This window comes from Bemisia tabaci, chromosome 4, assembly GCF_918797505.1.
Source record: "Bemisia tabaci chromosome 4, PGI_BMITA_v3".
Classification (NCBI taxonomy): domain Eukaryota; kingdom Metazoa; phylum Arthropoda; class Insecta; order Hemiptera; family Aleyrodidae; genus Bemisia; species Bemisia tabaci.
Window position 1 is genome coordinate 37883055 of NC_092796.1, and position 25602 is coordinate 37908656.

Consider the following 25602-nt stretch of genomic DNA (forward strand, 5'->3'; position numbering starts at 1 on the left):
ATCAAGGAGACACGGGATTTCCCGTTTAGGGCTTTTAACGTGACCTGGTCTGCTATTTCGGGCCAATTAAAGTGTTCCTGTCCCCGCATCATCGTTTTAAAAGATCTTTTATTTCGGGGGCTTAAGTCATTCGTTTGCTTAGGTTTATTCTTCGTGATAAAAAACTTGTTTTCGGGTAGTTTTGTGTTTGCGTAGGCTCTCTGGTATTTATATTGAACTTGCTTGCTAAAAGTTTTATCAGACCTGGTTTGGACCGTGCAATCTCTAATTTTTACTTCGTACCTCTTCGTATTCATATCAAATTCACTATATGTATGATTCTGGATCCATTTGATATATTAGAACCTAATCCTAAATGTTTCGTTACTTCAATTGATTATTTTATTTTATTTTTCACTTTTTGATTCACATTTGATTGATTGATCGCCATCCAATGGTTTGGGTGAGACTCTATACTCGCCAAAATAAAAGATAACGTGTTTGTTAATGATTCGCCGCAACTCTTTCTATTTCAAAATATCGGAAGACATCAGCGTAATCTTTGTCGACATGTGTTGGAGGAGGATGTGCAAAAATTGGGTACTTACAAATTCCTTATTTGACCAAAGTATGGTTAAATGAGCCGCGTGCAATTTGCAACAATTTTTGTTGCAGTTCACCACGTGGCTAAATGAGCTGTGGCTAAATAAACAGATACTGTTGATTTAACTAAGCATAAAATTTACATAAAAATGACCGAAACATGTTTTCAGAAAAATCATTTTTAAAAGACATAGCAACTTGGGAACCTGGAATTTCCATTTTTTTTAATTCCTCCCCCAAAGTTTGCCAAAACTTTCAACGTCAAACGTTTACAATTCAGAAAAAAAACGTGCAAGTAAAAATAAAAAATTGAAAAAACACAAGACTGGGAGCTCATTAATTACAAGAACTCTCTCTCTAAATTGTCATTGATGAAGGAAAAATAAGCGAAACCTGCTGACAAAGACATATTTTTTCAGACGAGAGCCAAAACTTCAAAAAATAATAGCATCCCAACGTCAAATGTAGGCAAAGCTTAATTTTGAAATGCGATTTTCCGGCATTGATAACGCGGTAACCGGGTGACTTCCCATGACGCTGTGGGGTACCACAGAGGCTGGGAGGTACAAATAACACGGACTGAATAAAAACAATTATCCATAGAAGAAAGGAGAAGGTTGAGTAGAGGTTTCATTAAAGCTACCGCTCCACTTAATGGCAAAGTTGCCAACCTTAATCGGGCTAACGCTTTTTTTTGGATTTGGTGTCAGTTAAAAATATAAAGTTTGATTTTGCTCATTTAGCTTAAAATTATTCTCCAAAGACCCGGAAATTTCACAATTTTTATAATGTTTCAGTCCTGAGTCCATTTTAACTTTTCGCATTTTTACGTTTCACATTTGGCTTTTTACTTACTCCTCAGCGAAAAAAAAAACAAAATGAGGGACTTGGAGGACAAGGCACATAATTACAGTTTTTGCAATTTCAAGGAATACGTTTCTAAAGTTTCGAAATGACATGCATCCTTGGGCAGGAAAATAGTCCAAACTTACTTTTTGATGCCTAAAAATTGGCATTTGCGAGCAAATTTTTCACAGAATATGCGTTGAGACTAGTATTGCTAGAAATCATTAATATCCTAATTTTTTCAAAAACCGCACGCATGCGCCTTGTCCTCCAAACCCCTCAAATATATTGAGATGCGCGCTCGAATTTTTTCAGAAATGACCATGAGACGATTTTGCTACATTTTGCGTTCTTAGATCAGAGAAAGCGAGTGTCACAGCCCACATTTTAGGACGGCAACATTGTTATATATTTAAAAAATTCAAGCATTATTAGGAAATTTGACAATATCACGATGAAAATCAGTCGTAATTTGCTGCATCGGCACCTCAGGCAATGCTAGAATCTAGTTACGGTGCAAGAGAAACAAGCCAAACGGCCTTAGTTAGCGTCGAATGCGATGATCACTCACTTCAACTCCTGGATGCAACTATTCGGGCTCCGTGGATGTCCGTGTTGCATACGCACGGCATTGAAGGCGTTTCGACTGTTCAGGCGTCAACCGCGTCCCTCGCGGCGCGGCGTTTACGGCAGGCTTTATCGCGAACATCCAAAATGGCAGAGCGGTTTCAATTCTTCGTTTGTACTAAGAAGATATCTCCTAAGCACAATAAGTTGCGTACATGCGTAGAATGTGAATATCTTCTGTGCTTCAGCTTGGATATCGCGATGTGCTGTGCATAAGTTGTAAAGCACCTTCTCATGCCATTTATAGCAGTCTCAAAGACGGAATTAGTTTTCCCAAAGGAGAATTTCAAATGTCATAAGGAGAATTCCAGCTGTCTCAAATGAGATATCAGTTTAATGTCAAAATGAGGAGTGCTACGTTGGAAATATTTTATTGACATTTTCTTCATCTAAAACATTTTCCCCCCAGTTATTCAGTAAAGAGTCCACACTATCAATTCCTCATTTAGAAATCGTGGTACAGTTGCGGCGACTTTTTGCTTCACTCTCAAGTCCCAACCATCTGCGCAAACCAACCAAAATTAGAACGCATTTTTCGCTCCAGAATGTATGACTCCTCTAACTGCAAACCGGTTGTTCCCAAAGCTCCACCGCAAACGGCACCACTACCATACTAAGGAAAAACACCGCACACTCATTTGAAAGTTGCTAAATTTCCCCCGACAAAACATTCATTTTCGAGGAAAATTTTGAATATTTTTCTCCTAAAATTTTCAGACACACTCGATCAAATCGCGGAATTAATTCCCCCCAAAAAATCCTTCGAAAAAACTCTCAAGTCTCAAAAAATTCGTGTTTTATGTGAAAAAATTTGGCAACGCCCGAAGGCTCATACGGCGTTCTCCCGTAGTGCGGCGAACTACCCCAAAGCCCCAGGGGCGAGGGAACCACCGAACGGCGAGTTTTCTCACCGGCGGGCGGAGGGTGGGGAGGGGAGGGGGTTGAAGCAGAAACAACGGGAGGGAGAGGGAGGACAACGCGAAGTTTAGGACACGGTTAGTTTGACGCTGCACCACCGCCACCACGCCGGGTTGTAAGTCGAAATGCATACGTGGAGAAACTCGTAAGCGTCGTGGGGTTCCTACGGTGCTTGAGTCTTTTTTCAAGGAAAGCGTTCGTGTATTTCCATGGACACGTAGACTGGGCGAAGGATTCAAACTGTCATCATTTTCCTTATGTGCGTTCGCCGGGGTCCCCGCTGCCGCCGGAGCCGTCTACAATTGCTCGAAACGGAATGCCCCCCAAAAGCTGACGTGACCGCACTCCTTGATGAGCCCCGTGCCCGCCTCCTCGGGCCGACTATCTTTGACTTCCTCTAATTCGAAGATCGGAATCGATAATTCCGCTTAATACGGGACCTACATAGACCGTTTCAATCTTCGGCTCTTTTGTCTCCTTTCCTTAAGCTCAGCTCCCCTGCCTCCCACTTGCATCCACCCTGACCTGGAAAATCTGTCTGTCTCTCTCTGCCTTCCTTTTTCCTGCTGTTCTTGGAAAAATCTATCTTTGTCGTTGCGATGTCTTGGTTAGAGTGCCTTTATAGGGAGAGCACGGATGGGTTGTTAATTTTGAGGTTGGCTCTAGACCAAATAGATCCCGGGTTCGAATCCTCGTGGTGGCGACAAATTTTCACGGAACTGACGAGTGGATCTGCAGAAACAGATTCTACTCGGCCTGAATCCCTGAAAATTTGGAAGCCGGAGCATGGATGTCCCTATCGCCTTATTGTCTGAGGACATTAAATCTATAGTTGGCTGTAGACCTCTTGAGAAGAGAGGTATAAGCCATTGAACCTGCCTAAAAGAAAGAAAGAAAAAAAAACGAGGTTAGATCATGGAGCTATCAGGGCAGCCAACCTACACGATAGGAAAAAGTAACCAACATTTTGTGTTAATATGAGAAGTAAAACACAAAATAATGCAAGCCTTAGGTTGACTCTGGAATTTCCCTGTCTCTTCATTGTTTTCTGCGCTAAATTCACCGCAAACTGTATCAAAATCAACAAAAAATTTCGGTTGGTTTGTGTTTCACTTCCTATATTAACCAAAAGTAACACAAGAACACAATTATTTTTCTCAGTGTATGAATTAAAATTATCCTATGTATATTGATTTATTATTGGAACTGCAACGACTCGTATTTTTAAAACACGTATTTGACTCAGTTTTGAATATTTTACTCATTTTTGAGGAAGAACGCTTATTTATGAACTTTCTTGGCCATCTTGGTTTGATATTGAAATCTGAAGATTGGCAGTGACTTGTTTGTGTTAGATGGGCTCTTTTGGGCCCTAAGAGCTCCTTATTTCAATATGCCCGTACTTTTCTCATATAGGATCTCTAGTCTTCGTATTTACAATCAGCAAGTGCTTGATAATGTTCTTTTTCGCTTTCTGTATCTAACCTGATCGGCCATCAAGTTTATCTCTCTCAACCTCATCCTATCTTGTTTTGCGTATGGTATATCTTCTTCCTTGTTTTGCTTTACCTTGATCGATTTAAAGTAAGCTAGTGCAACGGGACGTCGCGATGTCACCGGTTACATTACACGTATAAGCGCAATCTCGTAAAAAATGACTGGATCATTCATTTGAAGGGACACACACGTACACATCTTTTATACGGAAAAGAATATGATAGCTTCAACTATATTTCTAACTGTTTCGGGTAGTTGTGGGGTTGCACTAGCGAGGAATATCGGCTGAGACAGCCAAACATGTAGTTTATTTACCATAATACTTCTAGTGGGTGCAATCATGCTTTTTACTGGCGCCAAAATCAGTCAGAAACATAAATGTAATCCTCAATTTTTTCCATGAAGCAGTGAGAGAAATTGTGCATTGATTCTCTACCCTCTAATAGCGCAAGAGCAGACTTTTTGATCAGCTAGCTGATCAGTAAATCATCAATATTCTCATTATCTGTAGCAGCAACTTTGCATTCATGCGTTTAAATGCCTCTGTTATCTTATGGTCATAAAATCTAATACTACTGTAGGTGTAGAGAAATTAGATGATTAATTGTGTAAGAACTTTGGAATATTTTGTACTCATACCATTCTGACACCTCTTGCATTTGATTTTGTAGTTTCAGACGATTCTTCATTACCAAGATTTGCTGAACCTGTACTGAACGTCACTGTTATCCAAGGGAAAGATGCATTAATGGCCTGTGTTGTAGAAAACCTTCAAAAGTACAAGGTGCGCTCAATATCTATACTATAAGCTCTCAAGCCTCCTAATTTTGCGAAACTGGTAACGCTTAGTTCCAGCGTTCTACCGGGCCGATTTTTATGATTTTTGCGGCTATCGACGGGCAATTGTCTCTAGATAAGCCAACTCTTTTCAGATTTTCAAAATATGGCCTAGGTTTTTTTATATTAAGTGGTAAAGTTGCGAATTCTCCCATTTAAACAATGTAAATTTATATTTTTTGTCATAGTTCGTTTGAGCGTTCTACCGGGCCGATTTCTAAGTTTTTTGCGGTAATCGACGGGTAATTGGCCCTAGATGAGCCCGCTTTATTCAGATTTTGGAAATAGGACCCAGGTTTTTTTACAATCACGTTATAAAAGTGAGTGAATTTTCAGAATGCTCCGAGACTGCTACCGCTATGCGCGGGAGGATGCGCAGTGGTCGAGGAGGTTGCGCAGTAGCTGTGTAGCCTGCGCATCAGCTCTACACTTATCTACACAAGATTCGCCCCATTGCCTCAGGTAGAGCGGTGGCCGAGTCGTCAAAGACGTCGGAAGCGTCCACTTTAAACATGGTGTGGGTTCGATCCCCGTCTCCCGAAACTCTTAATTATTACCTGACTATCAATGTTCGTTGTTTTACTGCAATATTTCATCAAGTAGTCATTCCAAAACGCGTCCTTTAGACTTCAAAAAAATAATTTTGTTTCTTTATTCATCAAAACCAAAAATTATTTCATTCTAAAAGTAAAGTATACCTTATATCGTAATTTTTTAGGGGAAAAAATAAAACTAACACCGATAGGAGGGTAAAAATAGGGCCGTGTAGCGGCCCATTGATGGCGCGGAGCGCCTTCAGGGGGTTGGGCCGCGTAGCGGCCAGGGGGCGTAGCCCCCTAGTTTCTTTATACAAATCCATCAAAATACGGAAAGGTAGAATAAGAAACTTTTAAATCAAAGAATTGACTGTGAAAGAGGGTATTATGTTCATTTTTGAAACTCACAAACTTTATGTAAGAGATTGATTCCAAGAATTGATAGCAGGCAAGCATACATGTCATAAGATAGTGCTAAGTCGCATTGGGGGGGGGGGGGGGATGCGTTGCGAGTAGTTTTGAATTCAAAATTGCTCTTGCAGGGAATTCAAAATCGATGGAAATTTTTTTCACCGTAAAAGCAGTCGTTAAAAACAGTTTTTTTTTACATCATCATCATTACTTTAAGCTCTCTGACCCCTAGATTTTCATTATTTGCCACTGTTCGTTCCACCGTTCTTTTGAGACAATTTTTATTACTCTTGCGGCTAATATCGAAAGGTGATAGTTTCCAGATAAGCCTGCTCTATCGTAATATTTTTCTCATCATGAGGTAAAATTGTGGATTTTCCCATTTAAACTATTTACATTATCATTTTTTATCACAGTTTGTTGAAAAGATCTATCGTGCCAATTTTAATGATTTTTTGGCTTTCGATAAGGGATACTTCAGTTGAGCCCACTCTGTTTAGATTAATTAGCAGTGTCCGCGAGGCGGACCTCAGAGGACGCAAAATCACACTCTGTGAGTTGGGCAGCGAAGTGGCCAGGGGGCGTACCGCGTACCCCCTAGTTAAATCTTACAACTTCAGCGGGTCGATTAATGAAATTGATAGACAAAGCTATCCTAGAGGAATCCTATTGGCGGAAGCAGGTGGTTACAATGGACAAAAATAAGTGGGTAATAGATTAACTTACTAACGGCAACCCACGAGCGACCCCATACTTAGTCCATCATTTTCTTCCTTATAGTCTATGGGAGCACACGGACCTGTGTATCATAACGAAAAAACAGCATTCAGGTGCAGTTATCTAGAAATTTTTTTAATGTTTCCTTGGTCTGATTACTTGTTTTCCTCTTTTACATAATATGGGGTTTTTGCCTCCAGAAAATTTGCCAAAATTGATGAAAAAATGCGAAAATTAGCCGAATTTTGCAATTTTAAGGGCTCTTCGGGACCTCTAAATGTTGACCAAATGCAAAACAGTTCTACGACGTTTATTTTGTCACTATTAGGAACGTTTTGGCGGGGTCCCTCGTCAATTTCAAAATTCATCATTTTTAATTTCTCGTATAAGCCGCACCCTAATGGGAGCCACCTACTTCAACCAGCAGGATCACTCCATACTCCCTATGTCTTCTTTGTCTATCACTTTGTCTATCAATTTCAATAATCAGCCCACTGACCTGTTTTCCCGGTCCCAGCTCGATGCGACTGATGCGTTTCCGTAAAACTCGATCCATTCGTCGTAGGTGAAGTGGAGTCCCATATTTTCCGAGCTCCCGATATTGTTTTCTCGGGGGGCGGCGATATTTACTTTGTCCCGGGAATAAATTTTATCAGTGCCCGAAGATGAGGAGCGGGAGCCTTTTCTCGGGCGATTTGACCCTTTAACACGATCAAAGGCGGCGTGCCGTGAATTTGTAAGACATTGCTCCCGATACGTGCCCGGGTTTTATTTGTCCTCGGCCGATGCCGTCCCATGCGACGGAAAGAGATTTACCTTATCCATGACACCCGCACTCGCGACGGCCTAAATACTCACGCCTGACGGGCTGAATGCAAACTTAATTTCTCCGACGCCACACAGTGGATCCAGTTAAGGGGAGAGGTCGGACGAAATTTGGAACTTTTAAAAGCTTATAACTCCGTTCATACTGAGGTTTTAAAAGTAATTCCATTGGTTCCTCGTGAAATTTTCTTCTAGATGTCCCCTTTAAAATTTAAAATTTGACAAATTGAATGTCAAAATTTGCAGTTTTAATTCAAAATTTTATGTTCGAACCTCTCTGATTGACTCAATCCCCTGTGCGGCAGGGCTCAACGTTATCAAAGTCTCACAAAAACTTGGAGCATGTTGGATCAACAGGGCACAGTGGGTTTTTTTTTAGACGTAACTAAGATAATAGCAACGATACATAATAATATTCAAGCGTCAAGCCGCATATCCAAAAAGATATATAGAAATTGGCGAATGACAAGGTAAAAAAGCATGTTGGGGGTAATCACTTAAAATTGTGGTACTATCCTAATTTGTTGGATGATATAGACATTTCTGATTATGGTAGTAGTTTCGAAACTAAGTTTAGGTAGTACTGCAACATTTGGTTTAGTGACCTAATGAATTGGGGTACTTCCACAAACAATGGGAAACGTTCAAATTATCCTACAACCCCTCCCTTTTTTTCCGTGGATGAGTACTGTTAGAGCCTTCTCTGATGGCCTCGCTTGTACTTTGCTGACTTTTTCATATTTTCAAAGTAGTAGTCCTAGGTAGACTCCATGCCAAATATTTCACCAGACATAGCCCGTACAAAGACCCAGAGGTGCCTCAAATTCAAAATTTTGTCGTAGACTTTTACTATACTGTTGTCACTCTTTCAAAAGGTGATTCTTGTGTTTTTTTCGTTTTACCCCGTTTCTGGCGTTTCAGAACGCCTAAGACCGTTCCGTTTTTTGGAAAAAACTTAACAAAGTGAATAAAAATCGTTTCGTGTGGCTTTCTCTTACGCTGCTAAATTTTCGAGAAAAATCGTCTCTTACCGCTACTCCTCCTTTCATGTAACACATCACGTCTTAAATATTGTAAAACCTCTTTGTTTTTGTAGGTGGCGTGGGTTAAAGTTAAAACGCAAACCATTCTATCAATCCATCATGATGTTATCACACAAAACGAACGAATACACATATCATATAACGACCATCGCTCGTGGTACCTACACATTCGAAATGTCAACGAGGCTGACAGAGGATGGTACATGTGCCAGATAAACACAACACCAATGCTTAATCAAAAAGGATTTCTTCAAGTCGTTGGTAAGTAAAGGTGCCGAGATACCTTAAAGTACATATAGTTATTCCCTGAACAATTCCTTTCCTTAGAAGGCCCCATGTGGTTTAAATTGTGATTAAGGAAACTTTACGCTTGCAGCATGCGGAATGCTGTGTGGCCTACCTCAAAAATTGAATGCGAAATAGGAAAGTTTGTAACTTAAATGCTTTCTTTTCATTTATTCTATTCTCTCTAAATGTTTAGTTGGAAAACAGTACGGTTTTGATTGCCTTCTTTTTATCTAAAACGCGACATAATATTATTAACGGGACTTTCGGCCGTATTCCTAGTCGTTCCTTAACGAGTTGCAAACCTACCTTTAACTGAAAGGTAAAGCACCTAATTTAAATTTTGTGAAAATTGAAGAATTTTCCACAATTTGGGCTTGTACCAATGGCATATCATCACAATCCCCCGCAAGGCCCCATTTCTAGAGTTATCCAACTGAATTTTACTTCAGCTTTGCAAAAATCGTCTTTTTTATGATGATATGTCAAGGATCTCCATAAATTACCTCTGATCACAATGTAAACCATATGTGGCCTCCCAAGGGAAAAGCTGTTTGAGGAACGTCTAAAAATACGAACTGTAGTCTAGTTAATAACATGTGGAGTATTAGGAGAAAAGAAGACAATTAAGACAGTATTTTTGTCAAACTTAACATTTAGGAAGAATAAAATAAACGAAAAGAGAGTACTATTAGTAGAGAGAGAGAGTAGTAGTACAAGAGTACTACCTCCCTATTTAGCCTTCAATTTTTGAGGTGGGCCACATAGCATCCCACGTGCAGCATTAGTTATCTATCTAATGATTTGCATCGTGTTTTGCCTCTAAATCCTGTCCCTAAGTGAATATGTTCAACTGTAACTGGATTACTTGGAAGTCTCTCTTTTACTCTATTTAAGTTACCTTATTCGCGAGAAAATAACATGAAAATAATTAATCCCCATTTTTTGTGGAGGCAATGCTTCTCAAATGTGCATACGTAAAACGTCGCTCCTACATGAGCAACTAGAACAAGTAAGTTTTAATCTCAATTGGAAGATCAGAATTGGAATGTTAGCGATTTTGGCACAAGAAAAGGCAGGGAAAATTAAAATAGGACAAACTTATAAACAATGTGGGAGTATCGGATGAATTATACTCGATTATGAGGAAATTAGGTTGTAAGCCTTACCCCAACCAAAATTATCCGCCGTTTCTGATTCCTTAAAATATTTGTTTTCCCAATTACGGAAAATTATAAAGAAATGTTGCACACACAAAAATAAAGGTCTTAATCATTTTATTTTCTTCCTGCGAATTTACTGATCTTCGACTTCACGTATTTCATTAAAAATATAATGAAATTTGACCTGCCCCCTGTTTTTCTTGTACAAGCGGGATCGTTATTCCTGCGAAAAATAGTTTTCCGTAACCCGCCATACACTTTAGTGCACCGCTATAGTGGCCACAGAATAATAGCTCTCGCACCGATTCTACATTCACGACTTATCAGTTATCAGCGATTGGGAATCCCACGTTTATTTTCTTGCTCTTTTCCTCTTTCCCCTACTTTCATCGTTGTCTCCACGGTCAGGCCAGTCGGTGATAGCTGTATGCCTTCGAGGCTTCCCTCCGGTTCCATATCTTTTCCCCATTCTTCACCACACCGCAATCGGTGGCGAGGCGTGATTAATCGATTATCGATATTTCTCCATTTGAAGCCATGGTAAAGAATCGATTATTGAGGTGTAAACACCCTGTCTATCGATCTTTTTCCATAGATTTATATGGGAGATCAATCGATATATCATAAAGCACGTCACGCCACTGACTGTAACAGTGTTGAGAGGTGTAGTGAGCCACAACGTGGACATATTGGATGAGAAATGGATCCCTTGAAAATAAAAGTTAGGTTCATGCTTAAGCGCCCGCAGTAGGTCATCTACAGCCAAGGCCAAGCTATCAAATATTAATAGCATATGAATAGATTTTTTTTTAGCTGTAACTCAAAATTTTCGCTCCTATTTTATTTTTTAAATAAATATTACAATGAAGGATGGGTGCCATTAAAGTCTGATTTGAAGTATCTTTAGCTGCTGAATCCGAAAATGGCCTTGATTTTAAATATTATGCACCGTTTTCCCAAAAAAATTGAATCAAAATTGAATTTCCCCACAAAAAACTCCATTTTTTTTAGAAACCCCATTTTGTGGGAAGATAATGGGTCAACGCAAAAAATTAAGGTCAATTTTGAACTCAGCAATACAAATTACATAGAAGCTTGTCAACTATCTAGTCTACCATAAAGTCCACCGTGTTCAGATTTTTTTCATTTTTGGAGACCTGTGTTTTTCTATGATCAGTGACTTTTAAGTGCCTATTATTCCTAAAATATGTAACTTACTGAGCTAATATGGGCGCTTATTAATGCTTTAGTGTCTAAACTACAAGAATACTATATGGTAGAACGGTCAAATCTGTCCACCACCCCCCTCCCCCAAGGGTGAGACTTACTTGTTTAAATCAAATCAAATGTTGCACGGTCTTAAAATGGTTCCATATGCTAAAAAAACGCCAAAAGGATTTGGAAAAAAAAATTTAACGCGGCCCGCACAGCACCTACAGATCGTTATTTTTCCGATATTTTTGGCATTTTAACCGTATTTTTTTTTATAGTTTAGTTAGTGTCAAAGATTTGACGCTAAATGTTAACGCCAAACATGGAGATGGATTAATGGAGGTGTTGCATGTGTGAGGAATTTGCGATTTGACTATTGATTCTTATGTAAAAGTCCGCGAGAAACACGATGGTCTCACTGATTTTCTCTGAAATCAACTCCCTAGCTCCAAAAACGGTCTCAAAGTTGAGGCTGTAATGATCCTGAGAGTCCACGTCTACGTAAAGACAAACTCTCCATGCAAAGATAGGGAACAAATATATTAGCAGGGTAACTGAGAGCACGGCAACCCTAAGGGTTGCCGTGCTTTCGTTGCTGCTCGTGCTTTTAGAGTCCCCAAGTAAAGTGGCAGCCCTGACAATGTATTTGCTCCCTATCTTTGCATGGAGAGTTTGTCTTTACGTAGAGGTGGACTCTCAGGATAGCGTGGGATATTTATTCTGGATAATACTGTGGTTTCCTTTTTTATTCAAACTTTTGGTGAAATTCTCAGGCAGATCATTATCATTTAAGTGTTTTTTTATGAGTATTTTTGAAAACAAGCAATGAAAGAGAAATTGTATTATTCTTCTTAAATTACCGAAAACTTGGGAGAAAAATTGGAATGGTGAAATTAGACCTCTTAAGTAGAAACAGTAATAGCTCATGCCTCTATGCTCATAATTTCAATGTGACTAACTTCATACCCTAGTATTCTATGCTGAACTTTTATTGAAAAACCTGAAAACTTTGGATAGGGTCTTCTACTACATGAATTCGTTGCTTATTTTGATCAAAACTAGCACTGAGCTTAATGCCAAAGCCTGAAACTCACTCCTGCTTGACTGACAAAACTTTTGTAACAATTACCACGATTTGAGTTTCCTACGAGCATTCCCTTCTCGGAGAGGGGTTCAGAAAAGTTTGGTAAAGCAGCACAAGTTTACGCTATTTTCAGGTTCAAAGTTTATTAATCGTACTGAGTAAAAATTGTAAAATTGAACGTATTGAAGTGACCGACAGACTTCTAAAATTTAAGAAAACATAGAAAATTAAAGCCTTTAGAAGCATCCAAGCACCATTATTTCCATGAGAACCGCGTCAGTGCTGCGGTTTACACGAGCTTAAGACGTGGGTCTAAAAATCCATCCTAAAAAATAATCAGACAAGAACCTGAAAAAATAAATAATAACGAGTAGGTATCAACACAGCCGACGACAAGAAAGACGTATTCGGGCCTTTTTTTAACTTTTCTCCCGAATCGGAGCGACACCTCATTGGCAGCATACAGCAGAGCATTGAGAACTCACGCTTCGCGTCATCGCGCCTTCAATTTTTCAGATGCAGCACGGACGTCCATCAAGGACGAATAGTTGTATCTCTGCGCCGTCGTAAACGCGCATCCTTTCCCTCCCTCCACTATCCATATTGTGTTTGTTTCCGTTTGTCTCATTCGTAATGGTGCTTCAAGCACTACGTGAATATAACACAGCCGAAGGTAGGAGAGATGTGTTCGGGCCACTTTTTAAACTTCCCTTCCGAATCTGAGCGACACTTCATCGGCAGAATATAGCACAGCATTGAGAACTCACGCTTCGCGTCATCGCGCCTTCAATTTTTCAGACGCAGCACGGACGTCCTTCAAGCACGAATAGTTGTATCTCTGCGCCGTCGTTAACGCGCATCCTTTTTCTCCCTCTATTTCCATGTTGTGTTTGTTTCCGTTTGTCTTATTTGTAATGTTGCTTAAACTAGAGCGGGGCATTGCGAGTTCACGACTCACGCCATTGCGTCTTACATTTTTCATTTGCAATCCATCTTGCGAGAATAGTTGTATTGTTCTTAATTGCCAAATCTTCATTATTTTTTTAAACAGTCAGTTAATCGTGTCAGATATTTAAGTCAAATAAGCTATAGGGTACCAACCCCTGTGAAGTTCCTTCCTTTTGGGTGCTTCAAATGCTAATCAAGGTCATCTTAGCTCTTTCGGCAAGAGATATGCCACCCTCCTCTCAACATTCTCAGTATTACTTGGTTTTACAACATCTCGATTTTATTGTTGAATATTTGGCGTTTGGCCCACCGTTGATCCTGAAAAAAATAATTTTTTCTAGCTTTCTCATTATTTCCTTCTGGTTCCTAACAATTGGCGAGATGCTTTCTACCAAAGTTAACTAATATTGAGGATTTAGATTTCTTCAATACGTCTTCAAGGACAGGCGTGTCAAATATAGCGTAGAAGATTGTATTTATTTTTATTAAATTGTTTTACAATTAGGTCAAATGAAATAAAGAAATCTCATATGGAGCCAGACTATAGCTTTGAAAGGCTTTGGGCTTCAACTTTTTTATTTTGTTGGTATTGATGTATTTTTGTTATACTTTGTTTCTACATTTCTGTTGACCTATGATTTTTTTTAAATGCTGTTTCATTTCTACTCCTCTACTGATGATATAAATTATTTTAATTTCAAAGATACAAAACTTACATCTTTATTTAGGAGTTTTCTTCTTCCTGATTAATTTATTCTTTGAATTGATCACATTATTGGAAGGAACTCATTGCTTGAGACAGAAAATACATTTAATTTAAATTTAATAAAAATCTTCAATAGCATTATTTAGTACTATTCACGAAAGCTTTCGTAAGAGCAAAATATTTCATCCACAAACGACTGAAGCATTATTTACAGTTTCTTTATCTTATCAAGTTATGCCCTTATATCAAATATTTCTTTTTTTTTGGGGGGGGGGGGACGAGTATTAAATAAAAGGAAAGAAAATACTATGAAGATTAAACACGATTGAAACATGATTAATATTTTTTTAATTTCGTATCATAATCAAGACAATACCTGATAAAAGGAAGTGATCCATAACAAACGACTTGTGTTACACAAGTTTTGAATATTTTGACTTTTTAAAAAGAAAGTAATATTAAAAAGAAACAAAAAATCGAAGTAATTTTCAATTAGCTCAAACACAAAGGCTGGTTGCCCCCCCCCCCTCCCCCCCTGCTTGCATGGCGCCTTACACTGGCGCCTAGATATCAGCAGGGCCAGGGCGCCAAGAGCGATGGATCTTCTGTCCTCTTCGAAATGAAATTAAACTAACCGACTGTTGACCCAGTGAGACAAGTCTTGTCTTCCGTATCAGTAAAAGTGGGCGACGGATTCGATCAGATATGACGTGTGATCGTATATTCCGGATAATCGCAATTTGATGCATGCTGCAATGAGGGGAAACGAAGATGTGAGAGATACGGTCGGAGAAGATGCGATATCAATGAGGGGAAAAGGCTTTCTTCTCTAACATGACTTCGAGCCCGGGTAATCTCCTGTGGTCAACTGAGTCATGTACGGCGGGTTACGGAAAACTATTTTTCGCAGGAATAACGATCCCGCTTGTACTTTCCATTTACAATATTAGACCTAGAATACCGTAACGTCTAATTGGATAGTAAAAATTTTCTTCCGGTACCGGGAATCGAACCCGAGCCTCCTGGGTGAAAGCCAGGTATCCTAGCCACTAGACCATACCGGATTGAGCGTAAGAATGAAACTCCAACACTGATGCCTGAAATATTTCAGTGGTCGTCAAAGCACATCAGCAATAATATTTATTATAGATATTATCCGGAAAAGAGAGCGCACGTCGTGTCAAGTTGCCAAGTTCAAACCTCAATGCATCACAGGGCCTATTACTGCAAACTTGCAGGCGAATCACTACCCGCAGCCAGATAATTTAAATTGGAGTTACATTGATTCTTCCCACAGGGTCAAACGAAAACGACCCTTGTACAGGGGAACAGGAAACACGGAAGGGGGATCATAATTTGGGTCCCCTCATAATTGGCTGTTCAACATTGATGTAGACATAATTTTCGTCCGATTATTTTTCAAGTTTCCCCACGGATCATAGCTGAGGAATCAAGTGCAGGAGACATCATCACGAGAGAAAAAACAGACGTGATACTGAAATGCCGTGCTGGAGGCTACCCGGAGCCTTACATAATGTGGAGGCGAGAAGACGGTAAAGACATCAATTACAACGGTGTCATGGGTAAGTTCCGTTTTTCAGCCGAATAAAGGAAAACAAAAGTTTGCTATCGAATAATTTGACGGCTAGTTTTTGTTTCTCATATCTTCCCTCATGCTCTACATTGCTTATCTTGCAAGAAAGAAAATATTAGCCACATTTGGATTGCATTTTGCAAAAATAAACCAAGAGCATTTCGATGTTCCTAGGATTGTGCAATTGAACATGATATAGGACGGTTTTGGACAAATTGAGATACTTATTCAACATTTTTAGTAGAGGGGCTGTGTGATTTACAACTTCAACTCCATCTTCTGGAGACCGGACAGTTTTTTTAAAAACTGTCAACAACAAATGTTTTATTTTTTTAACATTTTTTTTAACATGTTTCATGCATTGGACTGTCCGGTGATATAAAGTGAAATGCACCGAAAACAGTTCCAGACTAGCACACATTACACCAGTAACGGGCCTATAATTTATTTTTGTTTGCAGTGAATGTTGTAGATGGAGAGGATCTGCATCTAATGAAAGTTTCGAGATTACACATGGGTGTGTATTTATGTATAGCAGCCAATGGTGTTCCGCCGCCAGTGAATAGGAGAGTTTCTTTAACAGTTCATTGTAAGTTTGATTCCTTTTTCTGCTAATTCGATCTCTATACAATTTGGAGTACCTATCTTCGACGGCAGCTCTGCGTGCTATGGAAGAACGCCGAATGAGCCTTTGGATCTCATGAAATTTCCTTTGCAAATGTACAAATTTCCTGGAGATCTTTCATATGTTTCAAATTTTTCATTGACTTTTACCGTTTTTTACTCAAATCGATGTCTTGTCATCAATATTCCACCAAAATCCACGGCTTAATGTATTGCAAATTCCTGAATTCGAAATCGAAAATCTAATCGACTGATTCATTTTTGTTAAAATAATTTCCATAAAAATCCCCTGGCCAAAAAACCAAACATTATCTGAAATATATAGCTTATGAGACTAATGTGGAAGGAATGTCATATCTAGAATCCATGCAATGTTTTACCATGAATTATCTTCGTGAATCACTGATTTTTATATAAAGCGTGCTATTATAGGTGGGTTAGGTGATCCATTTATGATTTTTTCTTGATTCTGATTTGTTTCAGTTCCTCCTATGTTAACGATTCCTTACCAGCTTGAGGCTGCTTACCTGGGTAAAACTGTGACACTTGAGTGCCTAACTGAAGCCTTCCCTCCGTCGCTAAACTACTGGACAACCGAGAGGGGTGATATGATTTTATCGGGTATTAATATTTTATTATGATTTTTGGAAATGTAAATTACCTTAAATAAACAGCCACTCATCGTAAGGTGTATGTTAATAAAACAATTGATTTAACTGTTAATGAAGGGTCGTAGTTATTTTAAACGTCTCAACACACTTGGCAAGGAAAGTTTATTTTTATGAATGAACACTTCGAAAGATTTTTTTCTGAGATAAATTGACGCCTGACAAACAAAACCAGACAAATTACCGGGAACATTTTCTCTATAATTCATCCGTACAAAAATAAACTTATCTTGGCAGTTTTGAGACATTTGCAAGGAATTTCACCATCATGAAGAAAATCAACCAATTAACTATTGCCTCTACCGTTCAAGCAAGGGATGTACATAACAAAATTTCTAATTTTCTAACTTCCATGCTGAATATTCATAGATTAACTACATATCTCAGAACAGTTTGTCTCAATCTAACTGAATCCTACAGATTGCCACCGAGTTAGATCTTTCGTACTAAGACCCAATTTCTACCGCTAGTTTGGACACAGGAATGCACACTCAAAAAATTGGTATGCTGTTTTAGCACCTAGGATGTCAAAAAATGTGTCTGGTGATCCTAAAATGCTGCTTTGATTGCCCACGCAGTTGAATTTGGATTCATATGATGTAAAGTTAACTGCGAGGGCAGTAAAGACAGCATCTTGGGATCATCGGACTCATTTTTGACATCCCAGGTGCTAAAAAAGCATATCATTTTTTTCAGTGCATGTCTTGAAAATTGCAACATATGACATCTCTTTGGTATCATTGCGTACCATATATTTTTCTTTGCCTGAAAAAAACGATCGTAGTGGCAACTTATAGGTAACTGGTGTCATATTAATAGGTCAGTGAATAAGAAGCCGCCATAAAAATTCATTTTAAGAATTTTGTTCATTCTTCATGACCAATTCACATACTTGATACTTAATTTTTCCATCGATACTAATAAAAACCAGTTCAATCCAATTCTGAGCTTCTTGTGTCTTTTCCTTTCGTTTGTAACAGGTGATGGGTTTGAGGATAACAGAACGCAAACTGAGTACGCATGTCACATGAAGCTCACAATCCTCCATGTCACGGCTGCTCACTATGGAAACTATAGATGTGTTGCCGTAAACGCCCTTGGCGAAACCGATGGAGTTATCAAGCTATATGGTTAGATTTTTTCATCCAGCACTCGTAGATAAAAAAGTCAACCTTGAACGGTGACAAAATAAACTTAAAAATAGAGGTCAGTAAAAAAGACCTTTATTTCAAAGATAGAAGGAGCTTCGGACCAACAGGAGTGCTATGTGCCAAAAAACTCTATAGCAACGCGCTCCTCAGAATAGGACGTGGTGGTTTTAAAAGAGTAACAGGATGAGACCGCCTTCATTTAAGAGGGTAGGCAGAGACAGAACACTTCACGCGCCGCTTCACAAACGGTGCGTTCAATTCTCTCTGGCGGACTTACATTCCAGACCACCATGTTCCCAAACAGCAGGCTGATTATTGAAGTTGATAGACAAAGAAGGCATCGGGAATATGGAGCGATATGTCTTATTGGTTGAAATGGTTGGTTCCTATAGACTAAGAGAGAAAATAATGGATTGACTGTATTGGGTCTCTCGTGGGTTGTCGTTAGCTAGTCTATTACCTACCTCCTTTGTCCATTGCAATCACCCGTTTTCACTAATGGGATCCCTCCATATACATTTTTACTTCTTTGTCTAAAGCTTTGTCTATCAATTTCAATCATCGGCCGGCCCGCTGAGCAGTAACTCCCAAATCTTCATTTCTTTCAGATTTTAACCAATCGTATTTAAATAAACGGATGCAAGTGAAACCGCAAAACCTGTGTGTTCCTAAAAATCACGAGTTTTGAGAGATAAGTAAGCGCGTACAAATTGGTGTCACTTTAGATCATGCAGTAAATCATAATTATCCAACAGTAAAACTTTTCAATTTTTTTTAAATCTATGTCTCTTCTTCAAGAGAGCGGAAAGAAGGACATGTCTCTCCAGGACACAACCAGTTTATATGTATTATAACAATTGGAGATTAGTGATGATCACTCACATTCTGTGCTCTTCTGAACTGGCTGCTAGTAAGTCAGAAATGGGTGCGTCAACAAAAATGAACCAGGTCATATCACATTTTTCCAAAAATTGGACAATTTAATGTTTTACATGGAAACAGTTACATGGATTTTTGTGCAGATTTCAGAAAATTTTCTGCATCGAACGAATCAGATTCCTTAAAATTCTCAAAGAAATCCGCACGAACTTTCTCTTGTAAAAAAACAAATTCCCAGCTTAAAATCAGGAACAGCTGATGGGACTAGGTTCCTTCCTGCTGTGCTCGGTCCAAAAAATGTTAACGTGTATTTCACACACAGAATTTGAAAATCCCGATTGGCTTAATCTAGGGGATGAGTTACAAGGCGGTGATTTACTGTGTGTCTCATGAATTATTATCATTAACACAAACTTATTATTTGCACAAACATTGTTTTTCAGAACAATACCGTTTCATACTCAGTCACATCAAGATTTTGTGGCATCGCAAAAAAACTATACATATCAGGGAATTAAAAAATTTTTGCTTGACTTTTTTGACCTACTACGTAAGGGTTAGGTCTGCCTTCTTCTTATATCGACGCCAGCAACCAACAAGGAAGTGAGGAAGAGGTGTCTTCCTAACTAGTGGCGTTTTGTTTTACGAATATTTTATCGACTTATGACCTCAGTGGAGTGATAAAAAATTATGACCCTAATACTAATAAGCGTGATTTTTGTTCTCGGTTTAAAACCATCCATTGTGAGTCAGAGCTTCAAAATACGCGATTGTGATTATCTTGGAGAATAAAACGTGCTCAAAGGAACTTATTGACGTTAACATATAAGTAGTCATTGTTTCCATTCAATGCTAAAATTATTTCACCGGGTCAACGTATTATAGGCACTGTCAAAGTATTTTTGGAATCCAACAAGTATTCATGCAAATTCGTTTTGTTTCGTTTCAAGATCCATTTGAAAACTGACAATGAATGGGGGAAAAAAAATTGGTTCGTTTCAACCTCTCTTGAGTTTTAGCTTCCTTTTCTCTCCAACCATGAATCTATTTTGAGAGGAATAAGCTCCATTATAGGCATTCGTTTTCTTGGAATTATTATCAACATAGCATTTCATGTGATAATATTTATCATAGGTATCATATTACCTTTCTCTTGCTATACTTAAAGTTTTTAACAATAAAGAAAGTCAAAACAGGATATCATCAATGACAAATTTGGAAATAAGTCTCATACTCTGAGTAGATTTTCCAATCCTCTTTATTTGCTCTCTTGCAGAAATAGATTCTCCAAAAGAGGCTGTAGCCGTATTCACAATGGATGAACACCACGATAGTCATAAAAATGGTAAGTTTTGTGTCTCCTATTTATCTGAGTTGGAATGCTTGGGGAAGGAACCTTTTTTAAAAGTTTGAAAGAAAATCTTTTTTAGACTGAATACAAAAAATTCCACACATGTGAAACTAATAAAATTGAATGCCTCTAGAACGTCATCATGATCAAATTTTCATACCGTTTTTTTTATCTGAGCAGTGTTTTAATCCATGGCATGTATGTGGATACAATAATTTAAATCGTTAAAAATACTTACCTAAAAAATGAAATTAATACGTGTAACTGAAAAAGGATTGAATTCCAATCCAATTTTTTTTTTTTTAAATCGCGTACAATTTTTAAGACATCACTTGAGTCAGTCTGTCAACTCTAATTCGGTTTCATATTTTCTTCTTCCAGATAAATACCGCTCTACCACAAATAATAGAATATCCGATAGCTTCAATTATGAAGATTATTACCTGTGGCAATCTCAAGGTTCGTTGGTTGCATACTGTATCCTCTGAAACGAAAAAGATACATAAAAAAGCACGATGTTACGATAAAATTAAATTACCATACTCAGGCGAACATATCAGAAGTACAGTGCAGTAAAATTAAGGGACCATTCAATCACCGGATATTTTATGAAATACTCTCATCGGAATCGCCTTTCGACAACTCAACTTATCAGAGGCGGATCCAGCGATTTGGAAAAACTGGATTGCCTCCATTTAATCCCATGCTAAATAATCGATTCTTGTCGGAGCACCTGGCCCCTCCAAGAATCGATACATTAGGTTTTAATGCGAAAAACAATGTTACCAATTTGCTGGATCCGCCAATGACTTATATCTGCGCTTAGATTGTTGAATCGATATCGAATGAACTTGATTGGTAAAACCCGATCTTGGCAATGCTATCGATTAAATTCATTCGATAACGATTATTATCAATCGTTTTCGATAACAATCCAAGCGCAGTACGGATTAAACCAGAATCTGCCCAACTGCATTTCACGTTCCCTAACTTCCTCTCTTCGGTGGTAATTTAGCAAATTGGCAAAACTGTTTTCCTATATTTAGATGTATGCAAAACAATCGATTCGTGGCTAGGCACTAGGTACCTTGCTTCACACATAAAATTGATAGCTTTGCTGGATTTAAAAGGAGAAAAAATAGCGCTTCCAACTTGCAAAATCGCCACTACTTCTCATGTTATAACTGTTTGGAAGGAAAATAGACAACATACATCGCTGAAACTTACACTGAATCTCAGCTGGACAATGAGGAAAACAACAACAAAATGTTAAGTTTTTATGATGCCTGGCTCTCTGTTAAAAATATGATACCTGTAAATAAATTAAGCAGCGTATGAGGTGAGAAGGTTGACTCTTTTTACATTCATTATAAGCATTTAGTGACTCCGGATAACATTGAAATCTCCTGCCAGATGAAAATCGCAGAATTACAGGATTGAAACCTCGTCGTTTTTACTCAGCACGGCGAGATAGGCAACTAGTCGTGCTCTTTTGTCCTCAATTGCATACATCGCAGAATTAAGGCGTTATGTGTTTCTGCGCTGTACAAGACCAAGTATTTTAAAAGATACACCAACAAGGATTTATTACAACAAAATAGTATCATGCATTCTGAGAGGAGAACTATTTTAAAATCAGCCCTCGTGTGCTTCGGTTTATCAACTTAGACTTAGACAGATTTAGCAGAAATGAGCCGAATCACGTCAAATTACACCACGCATTAAGAAATACTTACCTAATTTTCAGGTTCAATCCTTTAAAGAGACAATAAAGCAACATTCTCACTCAAAATCCATAGTTTAAAGATGAGTATTGTTTAATTTACCGATAAAACAGGAAACAAATTGGGCCACGCGCCCCTTTAAGTTCTCGCGCACCACGTAGGAATTTTTCAGCAAAATTCAAAATACGCATTTCCGATTTGTATTCAGAAAGAGGATCGATTGTCATACGTCCAAACTCAATCGAACATTATTCCCCAAAAACGCTTCTTTGTATTATACATTGCGTCTTCTCGAGTTTGTCTCATTTTTCTCTCGTTTAATTCGCAGGTGGTAAAAATCAAAGCAAATCAAAGGAGGACTCCAAAAAATCAAATGGAGCTGCGTGTACTGTTCCACACTTTTGTTACCTCCCACTACTCTATTCAATACTCCGATTTGTATTTAGCTACGTTTTTACTATAAAATAAATATTTTTGTAAAATGGTCTATTTGTTTTCAATTAAAGATGACCGAAATGAACACTATCCGAAACTACACCTGGAAATTGTGTTTCCATCATGGTTCATATACTCCTTGATCTTACATAAATTACCTTGTTTACGTGGATGCCCTAATAATGATGCACAAAATAAAGTTACCGTTGTTGATTAGTGAATTTCCTAATTTAGTTTCTGAGGGCTCTTGTAAATCTACGATTTATACTGAGTCTCGAAGTTTTGAAAATCTCACCTATTCCTCCCTCTCTATTCTCATGGAAGTAATCATGGTAGAAACTTGCGATAAAGTGGGACAGAGTATAGTTTCTTATTCTTCTCATTTTTCATTCCGTTTTTTTATATCGTCGAAAGATGTACGATGCAAAAATATCAGGAAAAAATTGCAAGATTGGTAAGAGTGTTTTGTGAAAGAATCAGTGAGACAAAATGAGTAAGAACAGCACTTTAATTAATTAAATGTTCCCTTAAATTTCCTGTTTTTCTATTTTTAATTTTTTTTTCTTAGGACATTTTCAAAGTAATTTGTTTCCCTGTGGGAAAATAATCAAGTAATGAAATGGTTGTGGTTAACTGAGCAAAAATTTCAAACTAAGGATCTAATGATAATAATGAATTTTTTTTTTGGCTTTTTATCGCGTCTTATAGCAAACGTTTAGCGTTATCGCTCGGTTAAAGAGCATTTGCGTTTTTGAATTGTTAAAAGCACGTATTGATACGCATGCACGTAGCGCCCTCAGAGGGTGAAAAAGGGGAGCTCTGTGAAGACTCAGCTTCTTAAGCACGCCTGTAGAGCGAGCCTGCATATCGTTTTGGGTCGGCATCGTATTGGTGGTATCCAAGCAACTCAGAGCGCCTTCAATATAAGATGATACAACTTATCGAACACGCTTGTTGCCATCTTGCAGACTTGACGAAATGAAGGTTTTTTGTGAGCCCTTACTTATTTGAAGCAGTACGTTCAGTCTTAGCTCCAATAGCCTCACTGGCACTGTTCAGTTTCATTACATTTTGATGAACGTATAAAAGCTTCGAAAATTTGTTTTTCTTTCTTTCAATTTTGAATGAATAATGAGTGTATATCTTTCATTAAATTATTTTTAGTTAAACGAGTAAATGGATGGAGTAACACATTTGGACTAAATTCTTCAATACTAATATTTCTGGCTCATTTTAGAAATAACTTATGTGCTATTGTTTCCTCGAATTAGGATATATGAGCCCAAAATAGGAGTCTCTTAATGTAAAATGTAGTCCATTTGAAGTTGCACATTTAATAACTAATTATTTTAATTTAATTAATTATTTTATTTTAATTTAATTAAAATTAATTTAATAAGAAATATTTAATTCCGCTCCCAAATAGAATTGCATGTAATTGTGTGATGGTTAAATGGATTTTGAAGATAAAATGAGAAAATTTGCATTATCTGCTCGGATATTTTATACGGTCATTATCATTATATTAAGAAACGTCTATTCCCTTTGATTTCTTTAAAAAAAAAATACAAATAACAAAATCATGTTACTTACGACCACATTCAGTCCCCGTATTGGCTTGCAATTTTTAAAAGAAAACGGGAACGTTTTGCTCGGAACCATTCCTACGTAGCTAACAGTCAAAGGGTTGATAGTGATCATGATTGGAAATAGGAGCTTATATCTGATATTAATTTCATTGTAAACCTGGACTACTTACTGGATTTCCGCGAAAGCAACCGACGGCTTCAATTTTCAACTAAATTCGTTTTACGAAATTGATTTGGCCTACTAATGATTAAGCACTGTTACGTAGCGAAAGAGAAATGACTATGTGTACATTATTTTTGTAGCCTTGGCTCATAAATTTCATTCCCTCTTTCAAAATGTTTAGCATGCTCTGAATTGGATTTTTGTACTTTGGGATTCTATTTTATGATTATAATACTAACGGCATGAAGCTTTGGAATCACGAATTTTTTTTCAGGTTAGTTCAAAGATAATCAATAAGCATAAAAAAGATAATAAAGTCTCGTTTAAAACATATTACTCACTGATTTGTAAGATACTTTTAATAACTTCTGCTAATTTTTTATAAACGTTTACTCGTCTATCAAATCTGTACATTTTAATTATTCTTTCTGGATTCCATATCTTTTAAAGGGTGAAAAGGGTAACGAAAGTGAATGAAATTGTAATAAATCTTACGTATATTTTTAATCAAGTTTCAGTTTTTAGGTTTAGAATTTCTAAAATTCAAACAATTTGTCCCAGGTAAGCACTACTTGAATCGATTTCATTTTATTTACAAACCATAACATGCTTAAAAGATGAGGAAAAACAGTGAGTTACACTTTTTCTACCATTTAATCAACATCATAGAGGTATAACCTGATTCATAATGTCCAATTTAAGGAAATTATCCTCATACAATTATGATTGAACTTAAGACTGTTGAAGCATAATAAATACGAATGTTTTTGTGGGTCCCGTGAGGGGGTTTCTTGAGGGCTCCTTTAGTTTAAGTAATAATGTATATGCAGAGGCCCTGAGACATGATTTTAGGAATCATGAAACCCTCAAATCCGCAAGACCACTATTTCAGTTGAGTCATAGACTGCGGGCGAGTTTTTCTAAATTGAAAATAATTAAAATCGACTCAAAGCGAGCCTCTTCGGAGATCTTGAAACCCAACTTCCTCTGTTCCTCGAGAGGGACTACTTTCCCCGCGTAGAGAAAAATTATCCATCGGGTTGTTGTTTCTTCGAAAAATTCAAGAGGTTCCTGCTTCTTTAGATAACCATGCACACAATATTTTTGCTGCCCTGATCTAAATTGACGGTTGGGGGCTGGGACGAGGAAGAACTCGTAGCCGAAGGTGAACTTTTTTCTCGAGAAAC

At 37.9% G+C, this 25602-nt stretch overlaps 1 protein-coding gene and 1 non-coding gene across 3 annotated transcripts in view; one reads left to right on the top strand and one right to left on the bottom strand.

Annotated features, from left to right (window-relative positions):
* Positions 1 to 22707, top strand: part of LOC109031461 (limbic system-associated membrane protein) — a 42825-nt gene extending 20118 nt beyond the window's left edge. For both annotated transcript variants that reach the window (XM_072299804.1, XM_072299805.1), the window contains exons 2-10: positions 5142 to 5254; positions 8893 to 9100; positions 15662 to 15820; positions 16292 to 16420; positions 16939 to 17076; positions 18104 to 18253; positions 20430 to 20498; positions 20886 to 20963; positions 22557 to 22707. In XM_072299804.1, the coding sequence (XP_072155905.1) occupies positions 5142 to 5254; positions 8893 to 9100; positions 15662 to 15820; positions 16292 to 16420; positions 16939 to 17076; positions 18104 to 18253; positions 20430 to 20498; positions 20886 to 20963; positions 22557 to 22696 (1184 nt within the window). In that variant the 3' untranslated portion in view covers positions 22697 to 22707. The remainder of the gene's footprint in view (positions 1 to 5141; positions 5255 to 8892; positions 9101 to 15661; positions 15821 to 16291; positions 16421 to 16938; positions 17077 to 18103; positions 18254 to 20429; positions 20499 to 20885; positions 20964 to 22556) is intronic.
* Positions 15230 to 15301, bottom strand: TRNAE-UUC (transfer RNA glutamic acid (anticodon UUC)). Its single transcript has one exon. It is a non-coding gene; the product is annotated as a tRNA-Glu (tRNA).
* Positions 22708 to 25602: the final 2895 nt, after the last annotated feature.